Source organism: Perca flavescens, chromosome 9 (assembly GCF_004354835.1).
Source record: "Perca flavescens isolate YP-PL-M2 chromosome 9, PFLA_1.0, whole genome shotgun sequence".
Lineage (NCBI taxonomy): Eukaryota > Metazoa > Chordata > Actinopteri > Perciformes > Percidae > Perca > Perca flavescens.
In genome coordinates, this window is record NC_041339.1 from 16128404 (window position 1) to 16147521 (window position 19118).

At 40.6% G+C, this 19118-nt stretch overlaps 2 protein-coding genes across 4 annotated transcripts in view; both read left to right on the forward strand.

The window, feature by feature from the left end:
• Nucleotides 1-5029, forward strand: part of rxrgb (retinoid X receptor, gamma b) — a 34915-nt gene extending 29886 nt beyond the window's left edge. For all 3 annotated transcript variants that reach the window (XM_028586943.1, XM_028586941.1, XM_028586942.1), the window contains exons 5-10: nucleotides 769-932; nucleotides 1799-1928; nucleotides 2570-2702; nucleotides 2853-2944; nucleotides 3580-3685; nucleotides 4488-5029. In XM_028586943.1, coding sequence (XP_028442744.1) covers nucleotides 769-932; nucleotides 1799-1928; nucleotides 2570-2702; nucleotides 2853-2944; nucleotides 3580-3685; nucleotides 4488-4635 — 773 coding nt within the window. In that variant the 3' untranslated portion in view covers nucleotides 4636-5029. The remainder of the gene's footprint in view (nucleotides 1-768; nucleotides 933-1798; nucleotides 1929-2569; nucleotides 2703-2852; nucleotides 2945-3579; nucleotides 3686-4487) is intronic.
• A 1671-nt stretch (nucleotides 5030-6700) lies between these two features.
• lmx1a (LIM homeobox transcription factor 1, alpha) lies at nucleotides 6701-18520 on the forward strand. Its single transcript, XM_028588263.1, has 9 exons — nucleotides 6701-6831; nucleotides 6929-6976; nucleotides 7367-7547; nucleotides 13830-14050; nucleotides 14890-15101; nucleotides 15915-15992; nucleotides 16437-16521; nucleotides 16874-17056; nucleotides 18063-18520. The coding sequence occupies exons 2-9, from the start codon at nucleotides 6949-6951 to the stop codon at nucleotides 18203-18205; spliced, it is 1131 nt and encodes a 376-aa protein (XP_028444064.1). The 5' UTR covers nucleotides 6701-6831; nucleotides 6929-6948; the 3' UTR covers nucleotides 18206-18520.
• The last annotated feature ends 598 nt before the right edge of the window (nucleotides 18521-19118 follow it).

Genomic DNA, 19118 nt, shown 5'->3' on the forward strand with positions numbered 1-19118 from the left:
GATTTGTTCTTGATCTTTATTTCCATTATTACAAATGCTTGTTAAGGGGGTAAGCATTGTTGAAAACCTGCAGAAATGTATTTTAAATTCTAGTCAAGATCTCAAAGGGTCAGGCTCCATGGAAATATGTGTAACACGACAAAATCTAATCTCATTTTGAAGCTGCTAAAGGGGTCATTTAAGAAAAGTATTCAATTCAGAGCTGAAACTATTAGTTTACCATTGATTAATCGATCAATATAAATGGTCAGCAACTATTTTGGTAATCAGTTATTTGTTAATGTAATTTCTTAAGCGAAATGTCAAACATTCCTGACTTGGAGCCTAATTATTGTGAGTCTTTGGTGCTTTTCTTTGTTTTATGTAATAATATACTAAATATTGTTTATGTCTTGGACTGAAGAAATTGCTTACTACCACGATCTTGGATTTTTAGGAAATGTTGATAGGAATTTTCTGACATTTTGTTGGTCAAATGAATTGATTCATTAATTATTGGGTTCAAGTGATTACAGTAAGACTCTCTGTCCTCTTTGAGGGTGTTTCTTTAGTCTTCTTATAGTCAAACTGTAGAGCAAAGAATCATTTTTAATATTGTCCAGTGCAGAGTTAACATTAGTGTTAACATTGTGGTTTAGCTGATCTACTTCAGGTGTTTGACCTGGAATGTATGTGTTTTTGTGTGTGTGTGTGTGTGTGTGTGTGTGTGTGTGTGTGTGTGTGTGTGTGTGTGTCTGTGTGTGCGTGTGTGCGTGTGCATGCGCGCAGCGGTGCAGGAAGAGAGGCAGCGTGGAAGGGAGCGAGGGGAGAACGAGGTGGAATCTACCAGCAGTTTCAACGAGGAAATGCCCGTGGACAAGATCCTGGATGCTGAGCTGGCTGTGGAGCCCAAAACAGAGACGTCGTACAGCGACGGCAGCCCCAGCAACTCAGTAAGAATCACAGACACTGAGCGTGGTTTGGTCAAACCCATGAATTATTAATCTGTTTCTATCATGAGGCTGAAGTGGTACCTAACAGATGGAGGAACCACTGTATAGTAAAAAAAAAATTCTAAATGCTGCTTTATTATATTGGCCTGATCCGTGGTGGTCAAAACATATGTAGCCAGCTGAGTAAAGGAGCTGAATGAAGGAATATGATCAGGCCAAATCAAATTCAATTCAGGACATAATCTCCAAACACTTAATGCGGCAGATCCATGAATTGCAAGATTCAAAGTTTTTTTTTCGATTAGTGAGCTGCTCAAAAATAAATAACACAACAAACCGTTTTTGGGACTAAATCCAGTCTGTAGTGTTACTGCATACTTGGATCAGACTGACTGACTTTTTTTTAATTTTTTTTTACAATGCAATATTTATTGCAGTATTTGACTTGAGAACCATTTCAGAGGTCAGTACATTATCAGTAAGTAGACACAGTGTTGCCAATTTATTGGCTAGACCTGTACAATCTCATGCAATCCATTGCAACAGCTCCGCAATAAACTCTACCACCCAAAGCTCATAATGTTGAACTTTGCTAACAGTGTATCAGAAAAAAAGTGATTAAACTCAGTGGTCACTTTTAGGCTGCACTTAGGTTAGCTTGCATTGCACTGTAAGGTGGCTCTAATGTTTCTGTCCTTTAAACTTCAATACTTCAAGAATGTGTTAAAACATTCACAAGTCAATAGCCACAGCTGCACCCACTCATTAACCACCGTCAGACACGTTTAGATGTCACTGAAGGAGCTCACCAGCACAGTTATTGACTTGCTTTGTTTTTGCATTCCTCCCCCCGTGTTCCTCTCCAGACAAACGACCCTGTCACCAATATCTGCCAAGCAGCAGACAAGCAGCTCTTCACCTTGGTGGAGTGGGCCAAAAGGATCCCACACTTCTCCGAACTGCCCCTGGATGACCAGGTCATCCTACTACGAGCAGGTACGCACGCACGCACGCACACACACACACACACACACACACACACACACACACACACACAATCCCATGCATGCAGCAGACATATACACACGCCTACATGTGCATTTGTGAGATGCACAGCATTAATATAAAAACAGAAAACACACACACATGTATAAATTGTAATTTCCCCACTGAGGATTAATAAAAAGTATGAATTATTATTATTACTGTTATTTCCCTACAACAGTAAACAGGCCTTTCTACGCCCCATTGTCTGCATGCTGGGGCAGCATTTCCTTCAGGGCACTTATTCATCCCCAGGCATGCAGTCTATTTGAGTCTTTTACATTTGCTCAATACATTTTTGCCATCTAGTTTAATGGAGCATTGAAACCAAATATAACTGGACTATTTGCCAAGTCCCAGCAGTGTGGTTTGCAGCCACACCAGCGCTGACCTCTGCTGGTGAGACATTTCACACACAGGCCTGAAGGAGGAAGTGAAGAAGCCACACATGAGACCTAATAAGAATCTGTGCAGCTTTAAGCAAAGCAGGGGAAGACTGAGACAGAAATCACGTCATGTATCATTAACACATATTTGAGAAGGACCTGAAGGGAGGGATTAAAGGATGGCTTGTTTTGTTGTTTTGCATCCAGGCTGGAACGAGCTTCTTATCGCATCTTTCTCGCATCGCTCAGTCACGGTAAAAGATGGCATCCTGTTGGCGACAGGCCTCCACGTCCACAGAAGCAGCGCCCACAGTGCTGGAGTGGGCTCCATCTTTGATAGGTAGGTAGCGTTCAAAGATGAGGCAATTAGTTACCATATTGACATTTTTTGGAGAAATGGATGCAACGTATATACAGTATTTTTTTTATTTTTTTTTTGGTTCATTCACTTTCATTATCAAAACTCTCTAATGTTATTGATCTCCTGCAGAGTCCTGACAGAGTTGGTATCCAAAATGAAAGATATGCAAATGGATAAGACAGAGCTTGGCTGCCTGCGAGCCATCGTCCTCTTCAACCCAGGTCAGCTCAGCCTCCAGTCACAGTTCACTTATTTATTTATTTTTTTAAAATTTTATGGGGGCGGCCGCTAGCTCACCCAGTAAGAGCGTTTGCCTCATGTTGGCTGTGTCCTGCAGCGGCGCAGGGTTTGAATCCGACCTGCTGCCCTTTGCTGCGTGCCATCCCCCATATCTCTCCCCCTTTCCGATCTATCCACTGTCAATAAAGGGAAAAGCCCCAAAAATCCGCCTTTAATGATAGGACAGCTCAGACATGAGAGGGGGAAGACATATAGGAAAACCGTCACAGGTCAGATTCAAACCTTGACCTTCTGCATCGAGGAACAAACCTCCACATATGTGCGTCTGCTCCACCAACTGAGCTAACCGGCCACCAGTCACTGTTCACTTTTACACAGTATGCTAGAAAGCAAGAACACCTCGGATGAGAAATGAATCTGGATTTTGATTTGCATGCTGCTAAATCAGGTAGATTGTGATGCAAAAGGTGGATATGTACGTATTTGACATATGTAGTACATGATTCTGAGTCGGACGAACCCATGTATTTTTACAGTTTAGACACTGTGGCTTTGAGATATTGTGGATTTGATGTTGAATTAGTGGGGTCTGACTGTGACTATGTGTTTGTTTCAGATGCAAAAGGTCTTTCAAGCCCACCCGAGGTCGAGGCGCTGAGGGAAAAAGTTTATGCCTCATTGGAGTCGTACACGAAACAGAAATACCCAGACCAGCCTGGCAGGTAGGAAGCGCATTACGTTACAGCATCAATCAATACCAAACACCATTGTTTAGTTACCGCTTTGACTTGTACGTAGCAATGAAGATAGATTATTTGACATTACCGCACAGCTCTTAAACACTTACTACAGCATTAGATTTAAAAGGACAGAGGCCGGTAGTGTTATTGCCTATAGAAAAAGGTTGCAATTGATTATTGTCATTTACTGTTGGGAGCTTTATAAGATCAACAGATGATGTGAAATAAAAGCCCTACCCTGTTAGTTAGTTTCAGATGTACTTGTGATTTTAATTGACAGCACAATAAAAAAAGAATAAATTTAATTAATATTACACTATTGGATTAATTAATTTTCTTAAATAGATGCATTGATAACGTAACTAAAAAATACTGCTTTAAAAGTAGAATTCTTGGATTCAGCATTTCACTGGACTGTAGACCTAATTAAATACTCTATTTGCTAATAATCTAAAGAACAGTGAATCATATTTGATGTGTTTTTGCATGGTTTGCATAAATCGTGATTGACAAAGTAACTATTAACTACAGTTGTGAGATTAATATGGTAGTGTGACATTTCCAAATGAAATGTAGTGCAATCACAACACTTTGGGAGCATGTCTGATCAAATTGAAATGTTAGACTGGAGAAAGTGTTTTGAAAACAGGATTTTATTATATTATATATTGACCGGGATGCAGTTTTATATATTTGGAATGGTAAACATAATAATGGTTTTCTGCCTAATAGAAAATGATGATCACTAAAGTTAGATTCTCCTCCTTACCTTCCCTTTCGGCAGGTTTGCCAAGCTGCTGCTCCGCCTGCCCGCCCTGCGCTCCATCGGCCTCAAGTGTCTGGAGCATCTGTTCTTCTTCAAGCTGATCGGGGACACGCCTATCGACACCTTCCTGATGGAGATGCTGGAGGCTCCGCATCAGATTACATGACACCAGTCCCCCCCTTCCCCCTGTAAATACTCCCACATTGTCAGCTATATGAAGACAGAAGACTTGATTCAAATTGTAAAACAGCATATTTTGTACCAAGCAATACATTGTAATTAAAAATAAAACAAAACAAAAAAAGTATTTTGAGGTTGTGGGGAGGGTGGAGTCTTGAGACGGAGGATCGAGTACACTGTCAAATGAATTCTAATAGAATTGTTAACAGATTTCTTTTGTAAATAGGTAATTTCAGGTGTCCGTTTTGAAAGCAACCCAATGCAATTTGAAAATAAATAATATTTTATTCAAAGAGGAATTGTATAAAAACAGAAACCATCCATGCATTTCTTAAAATTCATTTGAGAATTCTTACAGAATAAAGTTATTTAAAAATGTATCTGAAATGTGTTTGTCTTGTGTTTTTATTTTACTTATTATATAATATATTCTAACATCCCAGTTAGAGCTAGGGGGATTTGGACATTTAAAGCCAGTGCAAATGTTGTTTAATTGATTGATATTTTTTAACGCTGCCTTTAAAATTCAAATACATTTTTACTTTCCACCCTTAATAATCTGAAACTGCATTTTTATTATGTGGCTCTAAAACTAAAAAGAATGTAGAGAAACAAGGACATGTTTTAAAATTATGAAAACATTTTGAGAGAGCAACAATCTAATCTGTTGATAGAATATCAATTTTCTCATCACATTTGTGCACCAATGTGCTTAAATCTTTCTTTTAATATGTCACAGACAAAAGCAGCCCAGAAATACTTTCCATTTTTAACTGTTGTCCCTTCTTTATGTTTCCAGTCGTTGACCACCAGATGGCGTCTGCCGAGTATAAACTATGGTAAACACATACTGAAGCATGTTCGATATTCCTGAATCCTTCTCATGGTTCCATTCTGTCACAGTTACAGGCCTCAACATCACAAACGCCTTTTACTCCTCATCACAAGGATCTGTGATGGTGGTGGTGCTGCCACATATTGTATAAAATTGAATGTCTGTGTAAAGAAGAATAAATCAAAATGTAGAATATAGTGGAGCCAGACTGATAAATCGTGCAGGCCGATATATTGGCTCATATTCATTTATCAGACACAGGCTATCGGCATCACTGTATATCGGCTGACAAGTTAGGCTATACAGAAATACTTAAATGCTGTACTAAAGAGCTGTTATAGAAACATGTTTCCAAATTTTTTTTTGGGATGGTATGTGTTCATACATATATTTAAAAACAAACAGAATATTGACGGAAATCTGATTTTTTTTTTTATAATTGTTTTTTGTTTTGGTTCACTACCCCATATTTGGCATCTTCAATGACAATCCTGTTTGTAAAACTTGATGAAGTTTGTTAAGGTGTCTGTCTATCTATCTATCTATCTATTTATCTATCTATCTATCTATCTATCTATCTATCTATCTATCTATCTATCTATCTCTCTCTCTCTCTCTGTCTGTCTATTTATCTATCTATATATCTATCTATCTGTCTGTCTGTCTATTTATCTATCTATCTATCTATCTATCTATCTATCTCTGTCTGTCTGTCTATTTATTTATCTATCTATCTATCTATCTATCTATTTATCTATCTATCTATCTCTGTCTGTCTATCTATCTATCTATCTATCTATCTATCTATCTATCTATCTATCTATCTAATAACAATTTAACGAGCGGACAATGTATCCCTTTAAAGTTTGACCTTTCATTCTGCACTTATACTTCCTGAGCACTATATGCATTATTGCTTTCTAATAGAAAAAAAAACCTTTCATGCGCGTCTCTGGTAACTTTGTGGCATCCAATGTGAAGAGAGAGAGAGAGGGGGGGAAAGGGAGAGAGGGGGAGAGAGAGGTAACCGGCACCTGCACATGGAGGAAGTCTCTCTCTCTCTCTCTCTCTCTCTCTCTCTCTCTCTCTCTCTCTCTCTCTCTCTCTCTCTCTCTCTCTCTCTCTCTCTCTCTCCTTCCCGTTCACTCCTAATAGGATAATTGATAGAAAGCCTAAATAGTCAATACCGGTGCACTGAGAGAGGTCGTCGGAAGCTCTGAGAGAAACTTTGATGCTCTGCTCTGTGCTCCGAGAAGCAAGTTGCAGCAGGAGCGCCGGAGATGCTCTGAGAAGAACAGAAGAGTTGCCAAAATACTTCCCTACCGTCTGGAAACTCGCACTTTACAGGTACGGGGTTCATAAACTTACATAAACTGTATTTAAAGTGGTGTTTGACAATATTAATTTTCCTTCAATTAACTTTGGGCAAAAATATGTTTCACAGTGTTTCTTCAGAGGAGTGCAATGGTGGATCGAGCGGCATTATGCTTAGGTAGGTAAAACTGGATAACATAGTAAATACAGCTTCAGTGAGTAACATAGAGATGTTAAAAATACACATTTTAAGTATGAATTTAACTTGTTTGATTTGTTGCACTGTTTTTTTTGCCACATGGTCATCAAACGAACTTGCAGTAATAGGCTATTTGGTCAATTTAAACAACGGTTAAACTCGATTAAAACACGATTGACGTCTCTATAACACCCACATTTTCATAAACAATACTGCCTATTTAACCATTTTCCCTCCCATTATAACGAAGTAAAAATGCGTTTTAATGGCCCCTCAATCAAACTTTGTTCAGCCAAATTAGCCAGTATTTCAGCTGCGTCCTGCTGATTGGAAAATAGTCCTAATTAAAGGATTTCCACATCATTGCAGATATGGATCAGAGGGCAGTGTGTGCCGGATGCCACCGGCTGATCACAGACAGATTCCTGCTCAGAGTCACTGACGGCCTCTGGCACGAGGAGTGTGTGCGGTGCGCTGCGTGCGGGGACGCGCTCAGGAACTCCTGCTTTCTGCGGGACCGCAAACTTTACTGCAAGCGGGACTATGCTGAGTGAGTGCTGAACACCTAATCTTCATTATTTGTTTGGTTTCCTTCTGATGCTAGAGCCGAAATCATAAAACACTCAAGCATATATAGGCCTACATTACTTTCCAACTGGAGAGGCTCAATTTCGACTTCATCCAATTGAATGAACTCTGTCCCTGTTTGAGCACATCTGATTTTGTATTGGAGGCATCATTTTTTTCTCAGAGGTGCATTAAGAAATACAATTAAATTTAAAAAGGAAAAATATTTTTTAAGGGCTATCAACTCATGTGGCTAAGTCAGTTTTTCTCACTGATGTAAAGTCACTGCATGAAGACACTTTAATTCAATGAGAGTAACACATGTTAATTTGTCATTACAGTTTGTCATGAACATTTCTGCTAAAATGTATATAAATTCATCCCATTTAGCTGCACCACATTCCTTGTTTAAATAAAAGATTGTTTGTAGTATAATTTACTTTTTTTCTATCATTCACTTTTAGCTTTGGCACATGCATGCGTATATGTTGCAAAGAATGCTACTAGCATTATAGTCCATGTTATTACGTAAAACATCTAATGGTGTTTTGTACTTTACATATCTTATTTTGTTTAGTTTCATTTTATTTTATGATTTGGCCTTGGGGTCCAAAAATGACTGCGCTATTAAGTCTATTTTCACAACGGAACCCTTGTCCAGATCTGACCTTGAAGAAGAACTTTTTTGTGTGTGTGTGTGTGTGTGTGTGTGTGTGTGTGTGTGTGTGTGTGTCGGGGGGCATTTCTCTTTATAGTAACTCAAATGTATCTAACTTAGTTTTACATACTGTAAAAGGGTACATTTTATAGTTTATGGCAAAAGCACTGTGTGTGTATGTGTGTGTGTGTGTGTGTGTGTGTGTGTGTGTGTGTGTGTGTGTGTGTGTGTAGTTGTTTATGTGCGTATATGGTGTAAACTGACTTCCAGGGAACTTGGCACAGTGCACTAAGAAACAAGGTGACTGTAGGAGGAATGGGTGGCGAGGGAGCAGGAATGTGAGAACACTACTGCATAGTCCACACACACACACACACACACACACACACACACACACACACACACACACACACACATGTACATGCATATGCACATACACACATAAAAACAACACACACACACACACACACACATATGCACATGCACGCACACAAAACAACACGGTCACACACACACATACACACACATGCACACACACACAAAACAACACAGTCACACCTTCACACATACACACACGCAGCACACAACCAGGGGTAGAGCTCAACTGACACATTGTCAAAATGTGTTAAAATTTCGAGGCCCATTGGCGTGGCAACTGCAAGCTGGGGACAACATATGGTCTCGTCGATGAGGACTTCCCTCCCAAAACTCCCATCAGCCGACTCCCTTCTCACCCACTGCAACTGCCACATCCCTTCATTCTTCCTCCAAAACATACTCTGACATAAACAAGAACCAAGATAAAAACTGCACATTATTTCTGAACAATTTAGTGACGGTCGTTCTGCCAAGCAGGCAGGGAAACAAGAAAATGTTACACTTACTGGTCCAAAACACTCCGCACTATCATGTTTCCAGTCAACTAAATTACACTGCAGTGGTGCTGGAGGCCTTTGTACCTTTGTGAACAGAGTCTTCGTTAGCAAAACATTTAAAAAATGCCATTTTTTTATGATAACCAAGCACTAACGTAAACATTGTACCCAGCATTTTAATGGATAAATGGAAATCAGAGTGGATTCTCATAAAACCACACAATTCAAAGTGATTAGCGTGATCAGTGGAGAACATAGCACTTGGCCAAAGCACAGAGAAACGAGCAGGGCTGAAAGGTAATTAGGAGAGTAGAGCCATATGTCAGAAGGTCTGGTGCATCCCTACAAGAGAGCCGGTGAGGATGGTGTGAACTTATTTTGGGGGACAGTGCGCTCCATGAGCCCTGGCGTTATGTGCCGCGGCATCTGGAAAGCTCTGCTCACAGCAGCCCCTGTGTCTAGCAATGGGACAACGCCCAGCCGACCGTAAGATATCTGACCTGACCAATTAGCAGGAGGCCCGGTGCCAGAGCTCTGCCTCTAAAGTCTCACGTCTTCACCTCCCTGCTCATCCTGTCTGGGGTTAAGACACTCTAAAACACATGAGCGCCACTTTTGTCCACAATGAGGGTTTTAAAAGTGTGTCAGTGTTTCGCTCGCGGTGCAAACTGTATTCTGCTCCCTCCCTTCTTTTGATCCAGCAGGACTAATGTGAAGCCAGCTCATAAGTGACAATTATTCCATACTGTGACAACATTTGTCTCTTACCACATGCAGCATCTTCTGTCTGTTTCGCTCGTGTGGTAAATCAATGGCAGCCAGGCCACAAGGTTTGGCCCGTTGGCCTGTTTATGGAAGCTAAAAGACAATAATGCCAGTATTTGAATTTCCTGAACAAAGTAGTTTAATATATATATATATATATATATATTCCTCTTCACTCTAAATTCATCAGTGCTTACTTTTATTACTGTCTCCAAGAGGCCATACTGCACATACACAACTAGTGTCAGAATAGTGAATTATTTCATATGCCAAGATCATTATTTAGATTCATGACAGAACATACCAAGGGTTCATATCTAAGCAAACTTAAAAACAATTCTCTCCCAATATTCAGGAAAATTTTGATTTGATCAAGTATAATTAGAGTAAAACATCAAATTAAATCAACACCAACAAATAAGCAATAAGCAATATTGTTTTTTAAATCGGCTAAAAAAGGAGAAAAACTTGCATTTAGTGGATTACCTATAAGCACAATATATCACATACAAACAGAATTAAAAAAACTAAAAAAACAATTTCACACTGGCCCCTAGAGTAGTTTTGATCTTTTTTAACTATTACATTAATGGAGGCATGTTCTTTGTTACAGTGATCGCTATAGATTAGAGGGCATTTCTTAGCAACTTCCTAAATTATATATCCATTAAACATAAACAAACATCTTGTTATCCAGTGCAGATGAATAATTCTAACAAGTTGCGTAAGTGCCAATTTTGTTGTGTTTCTTTACCAAACTGTACTGATTTTCAGTCAGTTTGACAATAGTTTTAATACATATGTATCAATTACTGCGTGACAGTGTTACTTAAGTGCTTAAGTTACAGTGTAACTTAAGCAACTTTAGACTCATGCAATACAGCACCAGAATGGAAAGATTAGGCATTAGGGATTTAGAGGATCAATAATTGAGTCAATCATTTTCCTGCACAAATGTTTTTTCACATCATGATGTCTTGAGGTAAAATTATTTTTAACGACATATGATTTATTTACTCTTTTATTAGTTCAAAACATTATGGTGAAATGAAGTCCGATAAGGCCCACATACCAACTGACCTTATTGTTTATGTCTTTAGCGACATTAACAGAAATGCATTAAAACCATTGGCGGATTCATGAGATTGGTATACATTCCTCTAATACTTACATCAACTAATTAATGATAAGTCAATATTTCTTGTATGATTCCATATGAAATAAATGGCACAGAATTAGTAATTACATAATAATGAGGATAATAATCCACGGCAGTTTTACATTTTGTAAAATTTGATGAGGTTTATTTATACATAACTGTTCTTGGAGACAAAACAACACATTAGAAGATTGTCAAATATTCCTGACATGACTGTATTGTCCATATAATTCTAGTTTGTGTGTCTGACCCGCAGCAGTCACACAGGACACACAGTACATTCAATACAGACTGTACTGTAATTTAATGAAGCAGCATGCAAATTCCTGTCTGACAATGTCATGTTTAGGTTGCTCAGATAGTCGGTAGATTAAGATTGGCTAAATGGTTCAGTGGACAGGTGGACTGGACAGCAGATTGGTCGTCAGATCAACGGTGTGACTGGAGGTGCACTTGACCCGCAGATCTGTATCTGATGTCTCTGTTGCTGTGCATGTTCAGCAAAGGATCCAGGTTAACCTGATCCAGAAACAGGATCCGTCTGCCTGCATGTCCACTAGACCAGCAGTCTGTCTGCCAAAGGTCAGCTCTGAAGTCACGGCGAGAACAATGAGAGAGGAGAGCTTTGCTGTGAGTAAATGTGTGTGTGTACATTTCTGCCAAACCCTCATCTTATTCTACAGTGCATCTACCTTGAGAGTGGCTGACCCTGGCCATGTCAGTGTTGAGGAGCTCAGAATTTTGCTGACTTATTTCTCTCTAATGATCTTGTCATTAATTGCCATGTCTAAATCCAGCGTGACTGAGTGTTCCCGCTCTCCTGGCAGGGCCTCTGGGCCAATCATGTCAACGGAAACTCTGAAATATTAAACACCTTGAGTTGCTCCATAAGTATTGGAGGCGCTCTTACCTTTGCATTAACAACGCTTAAGAATAATGGCTACAATGAGACGATCTGGACAAGGCGCATAATGGAAAAAGCGATTCTCGAAAACACGAATGATCTATCAACATTTATGCCCGTCGTTTCTTCTTCGCTGACATCTAGCATTAGCATCGTGATGAGACATTAAATCAAGTACTTTGCTGTATCATAGAAACCCAGAAACCTTCCGGGTATTTCCTCACTTGCCACACTTCCTTTGAAGATGTTTTCATTGATGCATCTTGTGTTGCCACAGGAATGCACATACCCCAGACGGTATGTTGGCCATATTAAAGCGCATACCACTGAGGCCGTGGGGCAGACGACTCGGATGGGTCAAGCAGCCCGACTGACCCTCCTGAACTGCTGGGAATGGACTTTACTGTTTCCCTAGCGACCCCACAGCAACAGTGAGAGGTCCCAGCAATGTTTGTCTTTAGGATGTTGCAGCTCCAGACCTTTTGACAGGGATGTCTCAACCTGGCTGTTTGCTTTGTGTTTAGTCTGAGGTTTTGTTTGCTTGTAAATACAGCGTTAAATGCCCATTTAACAGTATTCATATTCAGAAGGAAGTCAAATGTAATATTTGTTTCACTTGAAAGTTAATGTGAAATCTTTGTTAGGTGTGGATTTACCGATATCAACCATTGCTTATGTTTGTGCTTATTTTCACTATTATTATGTCAAACTGCTTTAGGCATGAAAGTGCCACAGTTCTTTCCTTTTTGTGATGTGTAATTTATTTGTCTGGATGGTGCAAATGCTTTGAAAGGGCCTATGACACAGCATCCTTTCACTGAACACATAATCACAATTATCTGGAATAAAATACATAAATGAACAATTAAAATGATTAAAAAAGTGTTTTTTAATGAGGCAGATATGATGGCTGTGGTTCATCATAGGTGGCCAGTATAAGATACATAAGGACAATATTATTCTGTTATTCAGGAAATTTCTTTTTTACATCTGCTCATGAGTAGTTGCATTGATCAGCAAGTTACGTTTTTTATTTTTTTATTTCACACTAACCTTTGATGCTTCTGTTTTCTTCTGATGGTTACAAAAATTTGCGATTTATGTAGGCTCTCCTTTTGGGGCCACATGAAGTATTTTTTATGTGAAAAACAAAAACATGACAAAAAGGCTGTCACTTTCTCATGCCTCTGGGCTGACTGGTATGGTGACCCAGTCAAGGCTGGAGACAAACGCCAGCTCCAGAATGATGACGCATCATCCTCCGTGACAGACCCAAAATGCCGCGGTGCCAGCCAGCGGACAATGGTCCTGCTGCTTGGGGGCTGGCTCTGTCTTTGTCCCGCTCTGGTTAAGCAGACTTAGGGATAATTCCGCAGATAATTCATGGGACCGGCGGCTCAGCCTCTCCCACCGGGAGATCTGATTCCCCCCCTCTGCCTGGAGCCATGGCCTGCCGAGAGCTTTTCTCCTGCCTCTCCAGGAGCACAGCCTCGGACAAGGCAGCCGGAGCCACGGCAACAGTCTCTGAGGCTAAGCCCACCAGTCCTGGTTGCCAGGCGCTAAGATGCACACCCGCCACGCTAAGGGTATGTGTCTGAGTGGTTAGGGCAGAAGGAGGAGGAGGAGGAAGAGGAGGAGGAGGAGGAGGAGGAGAGGGGAGAAGTCAGGTTGGCAGTTGTTTTGAGTGACAGCTCGACTCAGCAACATTCCCCAAGTCAACCAAGCATTTTTTTTCTCATGGAGTGCCTTCTTACTGAGGTGTGAGGGGTCCTCAAGTGTCTCAGCTTATACTCAAGCTCTAGGCAGCCAAACAAAAGCATTGCTCTCTGTTATTTACTGAGCTCTCACCATTTTTCTCTGTTTCCTCCCTCGTTACACCCTCACCCTCCTTTCCCTCTCTCCAGTCTGTTTGCAGTGCGTTGTGGGGGCTGTGCGGAGGCCATCTCTCCTGCAGAACTGGTGATGCGTGCAGGGGCCGCTGTGTTCCACCTGCGCTGCTTCACCTGCAGCGTTTGTTCCTGCCGCCTACAGACTGGAGACCGCTGCGTCCTCAGAGAGGGACAGCTACTGTGTGCCAGAGACGACTATCACCAGTGTGTGGCCAGCCCGACCTCCTCCGACACAGGTACAGGCTGTGTACAGTGTGTGTGTGTGTGTGTGTGTGTGTGTGTGTGTGTGTGTGTGTGTGTGTGTGTGTTGTGTGTGTGTGTGTGTCTGTGTGTTTTGTAAATGTATACTAATCATAGGTCAAAATTGACCCAGTACCAATGCAATACTTGGTTAGAAAAGACAAGACAACGGGTTGTTTGTTTGACTTTTGTTTGTTTATTTACCCAAATTATAATATGGTGGTTGCGAACTGTTATGATCTAGTTCTTACATGTCATTTGTTATTGATTGTAAAGTATTTGTGTATTCTTTGCGATTTTGAATGTCATATGCATATCGTTTTGTACAACAATACATTTGTGACAGTTTTAAGGTTAAACTTGAGCTTCTTGTGTCTAACATGGGGTTAAAATAACCATGTTTTAGTTTGGATAAATAACCCAACAGTAATATGAAAATATGATACCAACACTGGGTCAAAATAACCCATTGTTGGGTAAAGTGATTAGGTGTCAATATGGGTACAGGTTTTTTTTTTAATCAAATGCCTGAAACCACTACTGGCTGCATCTACTCATCAAGGAATTCAAGTGGTCCAGGGGGGATTCTGTCACTCTAGGCTGTTAAAAAGCATAATGGGAAATGCAGGCAACCACAAACCAAAGCAGAGATCAGGCAAAGTGGTTAAATAAAAACTACAACTCTCAATAGCAAAATAACTGAAGGCAAGTTAGTTGAAAAGCTCAGATTGATGGCAGGAAATTTCCTTTTTTTTTAATCTGTCCCTCAAAATTGGTCTTCTTGGATTCCTTCTAGGTGAATAAACATTTGCTTTAAATTATGTCTGCCCACTAGGTAAAAGTGTTGACGAAGAAGAAGAAGAAGAAGAAGAAGAAGAAGAAGAAGAAGAGGAAGAGGAGGAGGAATCTGTGAGGGTTACAGGCAGACGAGTTAGATCAGAAGACCTGGAGAGCAAACGTCCCAAAAGGCCGCGCACTATTCTGACAACTCAACAAAGACGGACCTTTAAAGTCTCATTTGAGGTCTCATCCAAGCCTTGCCGAAAGGTAGAGTGTTTATTCTGTGTTAGTCTGGAGGTACTGTAGTTCCTGCCTTGCTCTATAGCTTCTGTTCCAGATATGACACAGGCTTTGTTGCCTAACGTGTTTTTTTGCATAGAGGGTGTCTATCTGAAAAAAAGACAAATTATACTGTTTTCTGTTAACAATCTTACTGTAATTCCAACTAAAACTGAGAATCTTGTCATTTTAATCAGAATATAACATAGACTATAGGTAACAGTATCACATTTCTATAGGAGGTGGCATTTAAAAAAACACAAATTCAAACTGCGCAGGTGCGTTGGACGGAAGGAACGAAAAGGTGATGCTAATGCAAGAGCAGAGTGCGGGATTTTTTCCTTTGTTTTGTAGTTTTTTTATTTTAACAAAATAATAGTTGTCTTATCTTTTTTTGGAATAAGGTGATGCTCAGATTTTATGGAATGTGGACCAAAAATCATTGAATCATGTGTTGCTACTGTATCATGTTTTTTAGAATGAAAAAAGAAATAATTCTTCAATGCAAAAAATATAGAAGTTAGCCCATAAGTCTGACAGGATTTCAGCTATCTACTGTTTCTAGCAGATGAGTAGATATGCTATAGCCGGGGCAACATTATAAAGGAGACTTGACTTTAGAAGATTCAAAGTACAGACATACAGACATTTCATACATGCTTTATTGTTTCCTCCTTGTTTGAGGCAGATTAGTGAAGCAAAACAGATTTTTTAACCTTCAAGTGACCTCTTCTCTGTTTCTATTTTCCAATCTTTACCTTCCCTTTCTTACTTTCTCCTCCCCCTGAATCTTAATCCAAGGTAAGGGAGACCTTGGCAGCAGAGACTGGTCTGAGCGTCCGGGTTGTGCAGGTCTGGTTCCAGAACCAAAGAGCCAAAGTAATACAAAGTACACACACACACACGCACGCACGCACGCATGCATGCACGCGCGCACACACACACACACACACACACACACACACACACACACACACACACACACACACACACACACACAGTCATATGCGCTACTAATAAAAGGTGTCTTTCTGCACCGTGTTTGTATGCCAGAGTGGAAATCAGCCTGGTTATCTCTTCATACAGGAAACTGATGACATCTCATTGCGAGATCACTGTAGATTAAACCCCATATTTCCTCACAAAGTGGGCTCATGTGTGGTTTCCCTCCTCCACTGAAAGATGTCCTTTACCTCACTGTTAATACTTTGCAATTGAGTGAACACACTATGCCTGGGTGGCAGAGGGGACTGTGGACTGAGAAAAAACTGTTTTACACTTGGCCTGTATGTAAGATTTATGTCTGCTGGTGCATGTTTTCAGATGAAGAAACTGGCCAGGAGACAGCAGCAGCAGCAGGAGCAGCAGCAGACTCAGGAGCAGCGAGAGCACCCATCACATCACACAGGTATTATTTTAATAGAGCATTATAACTCCCATATGATATGATAAACCTAAAGCTAAACCTAGATATCTTTCTTCTCAGCCATGAGAAACAATTTTTTTTTTCTTTACTTAATTTTCTTTTAGCAGACAAAGATAACATTCATATTGAGTCAGATTAGAAGTCTGAATTCCAGATTTCTGATAGAAATCTTGACACATGCAAGTTTTGAAAGCCACAAAAGTCTGGTAATAGAGCTCTAAAGAGGCTGATAGCTACATGACGGTAGCACAGGGCACAAAAGCTCACTTAAAGAAACATTACTGTAACAGACAGCAGTAAACACGTCTCCCGTGTTTTCTCCGGTGCCCCACAGCACCCTCCTGTGGTGCTTTGACCTCTGAGCTGGAGCACCTGGGGTCCTCCTATACCCACATTCAGCAGCAGCAGCAACAGCAGATGGGACTCACCACACTGGAGCAGCAGGACTATGACATGGACCCCTTCAGACAGGGCCTGACCCCGCCTCAGATGCCAGGGGATCACATGCACCCCTACGGTAAACACCTCAGTGCTATAAAACCACAATGGAGAATTACATGTTTAAAGTATTGCACTACAAAGTCTTTGTGATGAGTGGGAGTAGTACAATTATGAAAAAAGATTTTAAAATGACATATGATTTATTGCCATTATTTGTTGGCAATGCGAAATCAGAACTTTAGTCAGGAGTTTATTATTTTCAAATGCACAATAGTTTATCTTTTTTCAATTTGGATCCCAGTTATCTTTAGTATTGCAGAATTTTTTCCTAGGGTGTAGTCCTAGCACTCCTTGTGCTGTAGAATAACTCCTTTCCTATTTAGTATAAGACATTACTGATTTGTAGGGCAAAATGTTTAAAATGGAGCTAGTATTGGCCAAACAGAGGTCAGTAAACTTCGTTAACATGTACTTGCATTCTCTGCATTTCTCTGAATAATTCCAGAGGTAACAATATATTGTGGTTGGACAAAATAATGGAAAATAACAGCAAAATGACATTTTACAGTATAATGTAATGTAACAAAACCACAATGACCTGAATCAACACCTCTCTAGCACAGTTACAACACTAATGAAACAATAGCTGTCCTTTACAAAGGGAGTATTTACTGCAAGGCTTTTATATTAGAATTTATGATATTGTTGTTCCTGTTATTTTGTCCATCCCTTGTACAGTGCAAATTAACTTTAAAGCCCTTTACAACTCCAAATTATATCTTTTACTCAAAGCAGTACTTCAGCAATGTATTGCACTTCCATAAAGTTGGACCATATAATTGATAAAGCAGAGGCTGAGACGAGAGGCTTTCAGTCCTTACATCCTTCATTTCCCATAATGCAACTCCACCCTGATGACATCACTAGGGTTATTTCTTTTAACTTTAGAATGCTCCCTCCACAGAATACATAATACCACTGTTTGGCTGAGTAGTTCCCCTAATGATGAATAAACTGAACTTCATGAGTAAAATTGATGAAGTGCCGCTTTAAATTGATTAATAATGCTGTGTCGTTTTCAGGTTTTAAGAGTCTGTACGGTGACATGGACAGAGACCCTCTGTGTCATGTGGCTGACAGTGACTGCCTGTCCCTGGGTGACTCCTCTCTGCTCACCCCTATTGACCGCCTCTACTCCATGCAGGACTCTTACTTCACCTCCTGAGGGTGGAGATCGGACTCAGTGAGAAGCATCTCACTCTGCATCGCTCTCCGGTCTCATCATTTATCTTTCTGTACCGTGCACAAGGTAGAAGCTGAAGAGATGGTCACCACCACGGAGACGTGGGTACACTGTGATACCTTGCAGTATACCCTGTGCACATGCATATAAACTTGATTACACTACTGCCTCTTATGCTTTACAATCCCACTGCACGACACAGGCTCATGTGTAAGCACAATGCTGCCAGACCTCTCTCACCATGTTTGAAATCTCATAGATTATGAGATTATAACTTCATCTACTAATGTAAATAACTGTTTGGGTGTGTATTTGTATTTATTCTCACAATGTGTGTATGCTGTTCATCTTGAATGAATCAACAATGATCAATAAATCATGGTATGATACAGTGAATATTCAGTGTAAAATGTGTGCATAGTGAGTATGAAACAGTGAATGAAATGAACGAACACGTGTATAAAACACGGGCTGATTTATTATGAAGATGGGGTATTCATGCTGAGGGTTACAGCCGGGTCAGTCTATCCTCGGTGCTTATCGTTCCAATCTAGGTGACAGGTCGGCGAGGCATCTTCCCCTGGCTGTTGGGTGGATCATCAGATTGTGAAATGCTGGGCTATGACAGCTGTATGGGTCAGTGGCAGGTAAGCATCACATCCACGCCGCCATCATCAACGCACACATTGTGCTCCTCATGGTCAAAGGCCCTTGCTGCATTTTTCTGCCTTTTCCTTCCTCCAGTCATAGAGGATGGGAGGGGGGGACCACCCAGGTACTGTGCCCAGCTGGAATGCACCAATCCTGGGGAGGGAGGTTAAGAAACCCAGGGTGGGGGCTCCAGACAACGGAGGGGCTGAAAGCTGTGTCAGGGGAGAATGCCCAGGGTGACACA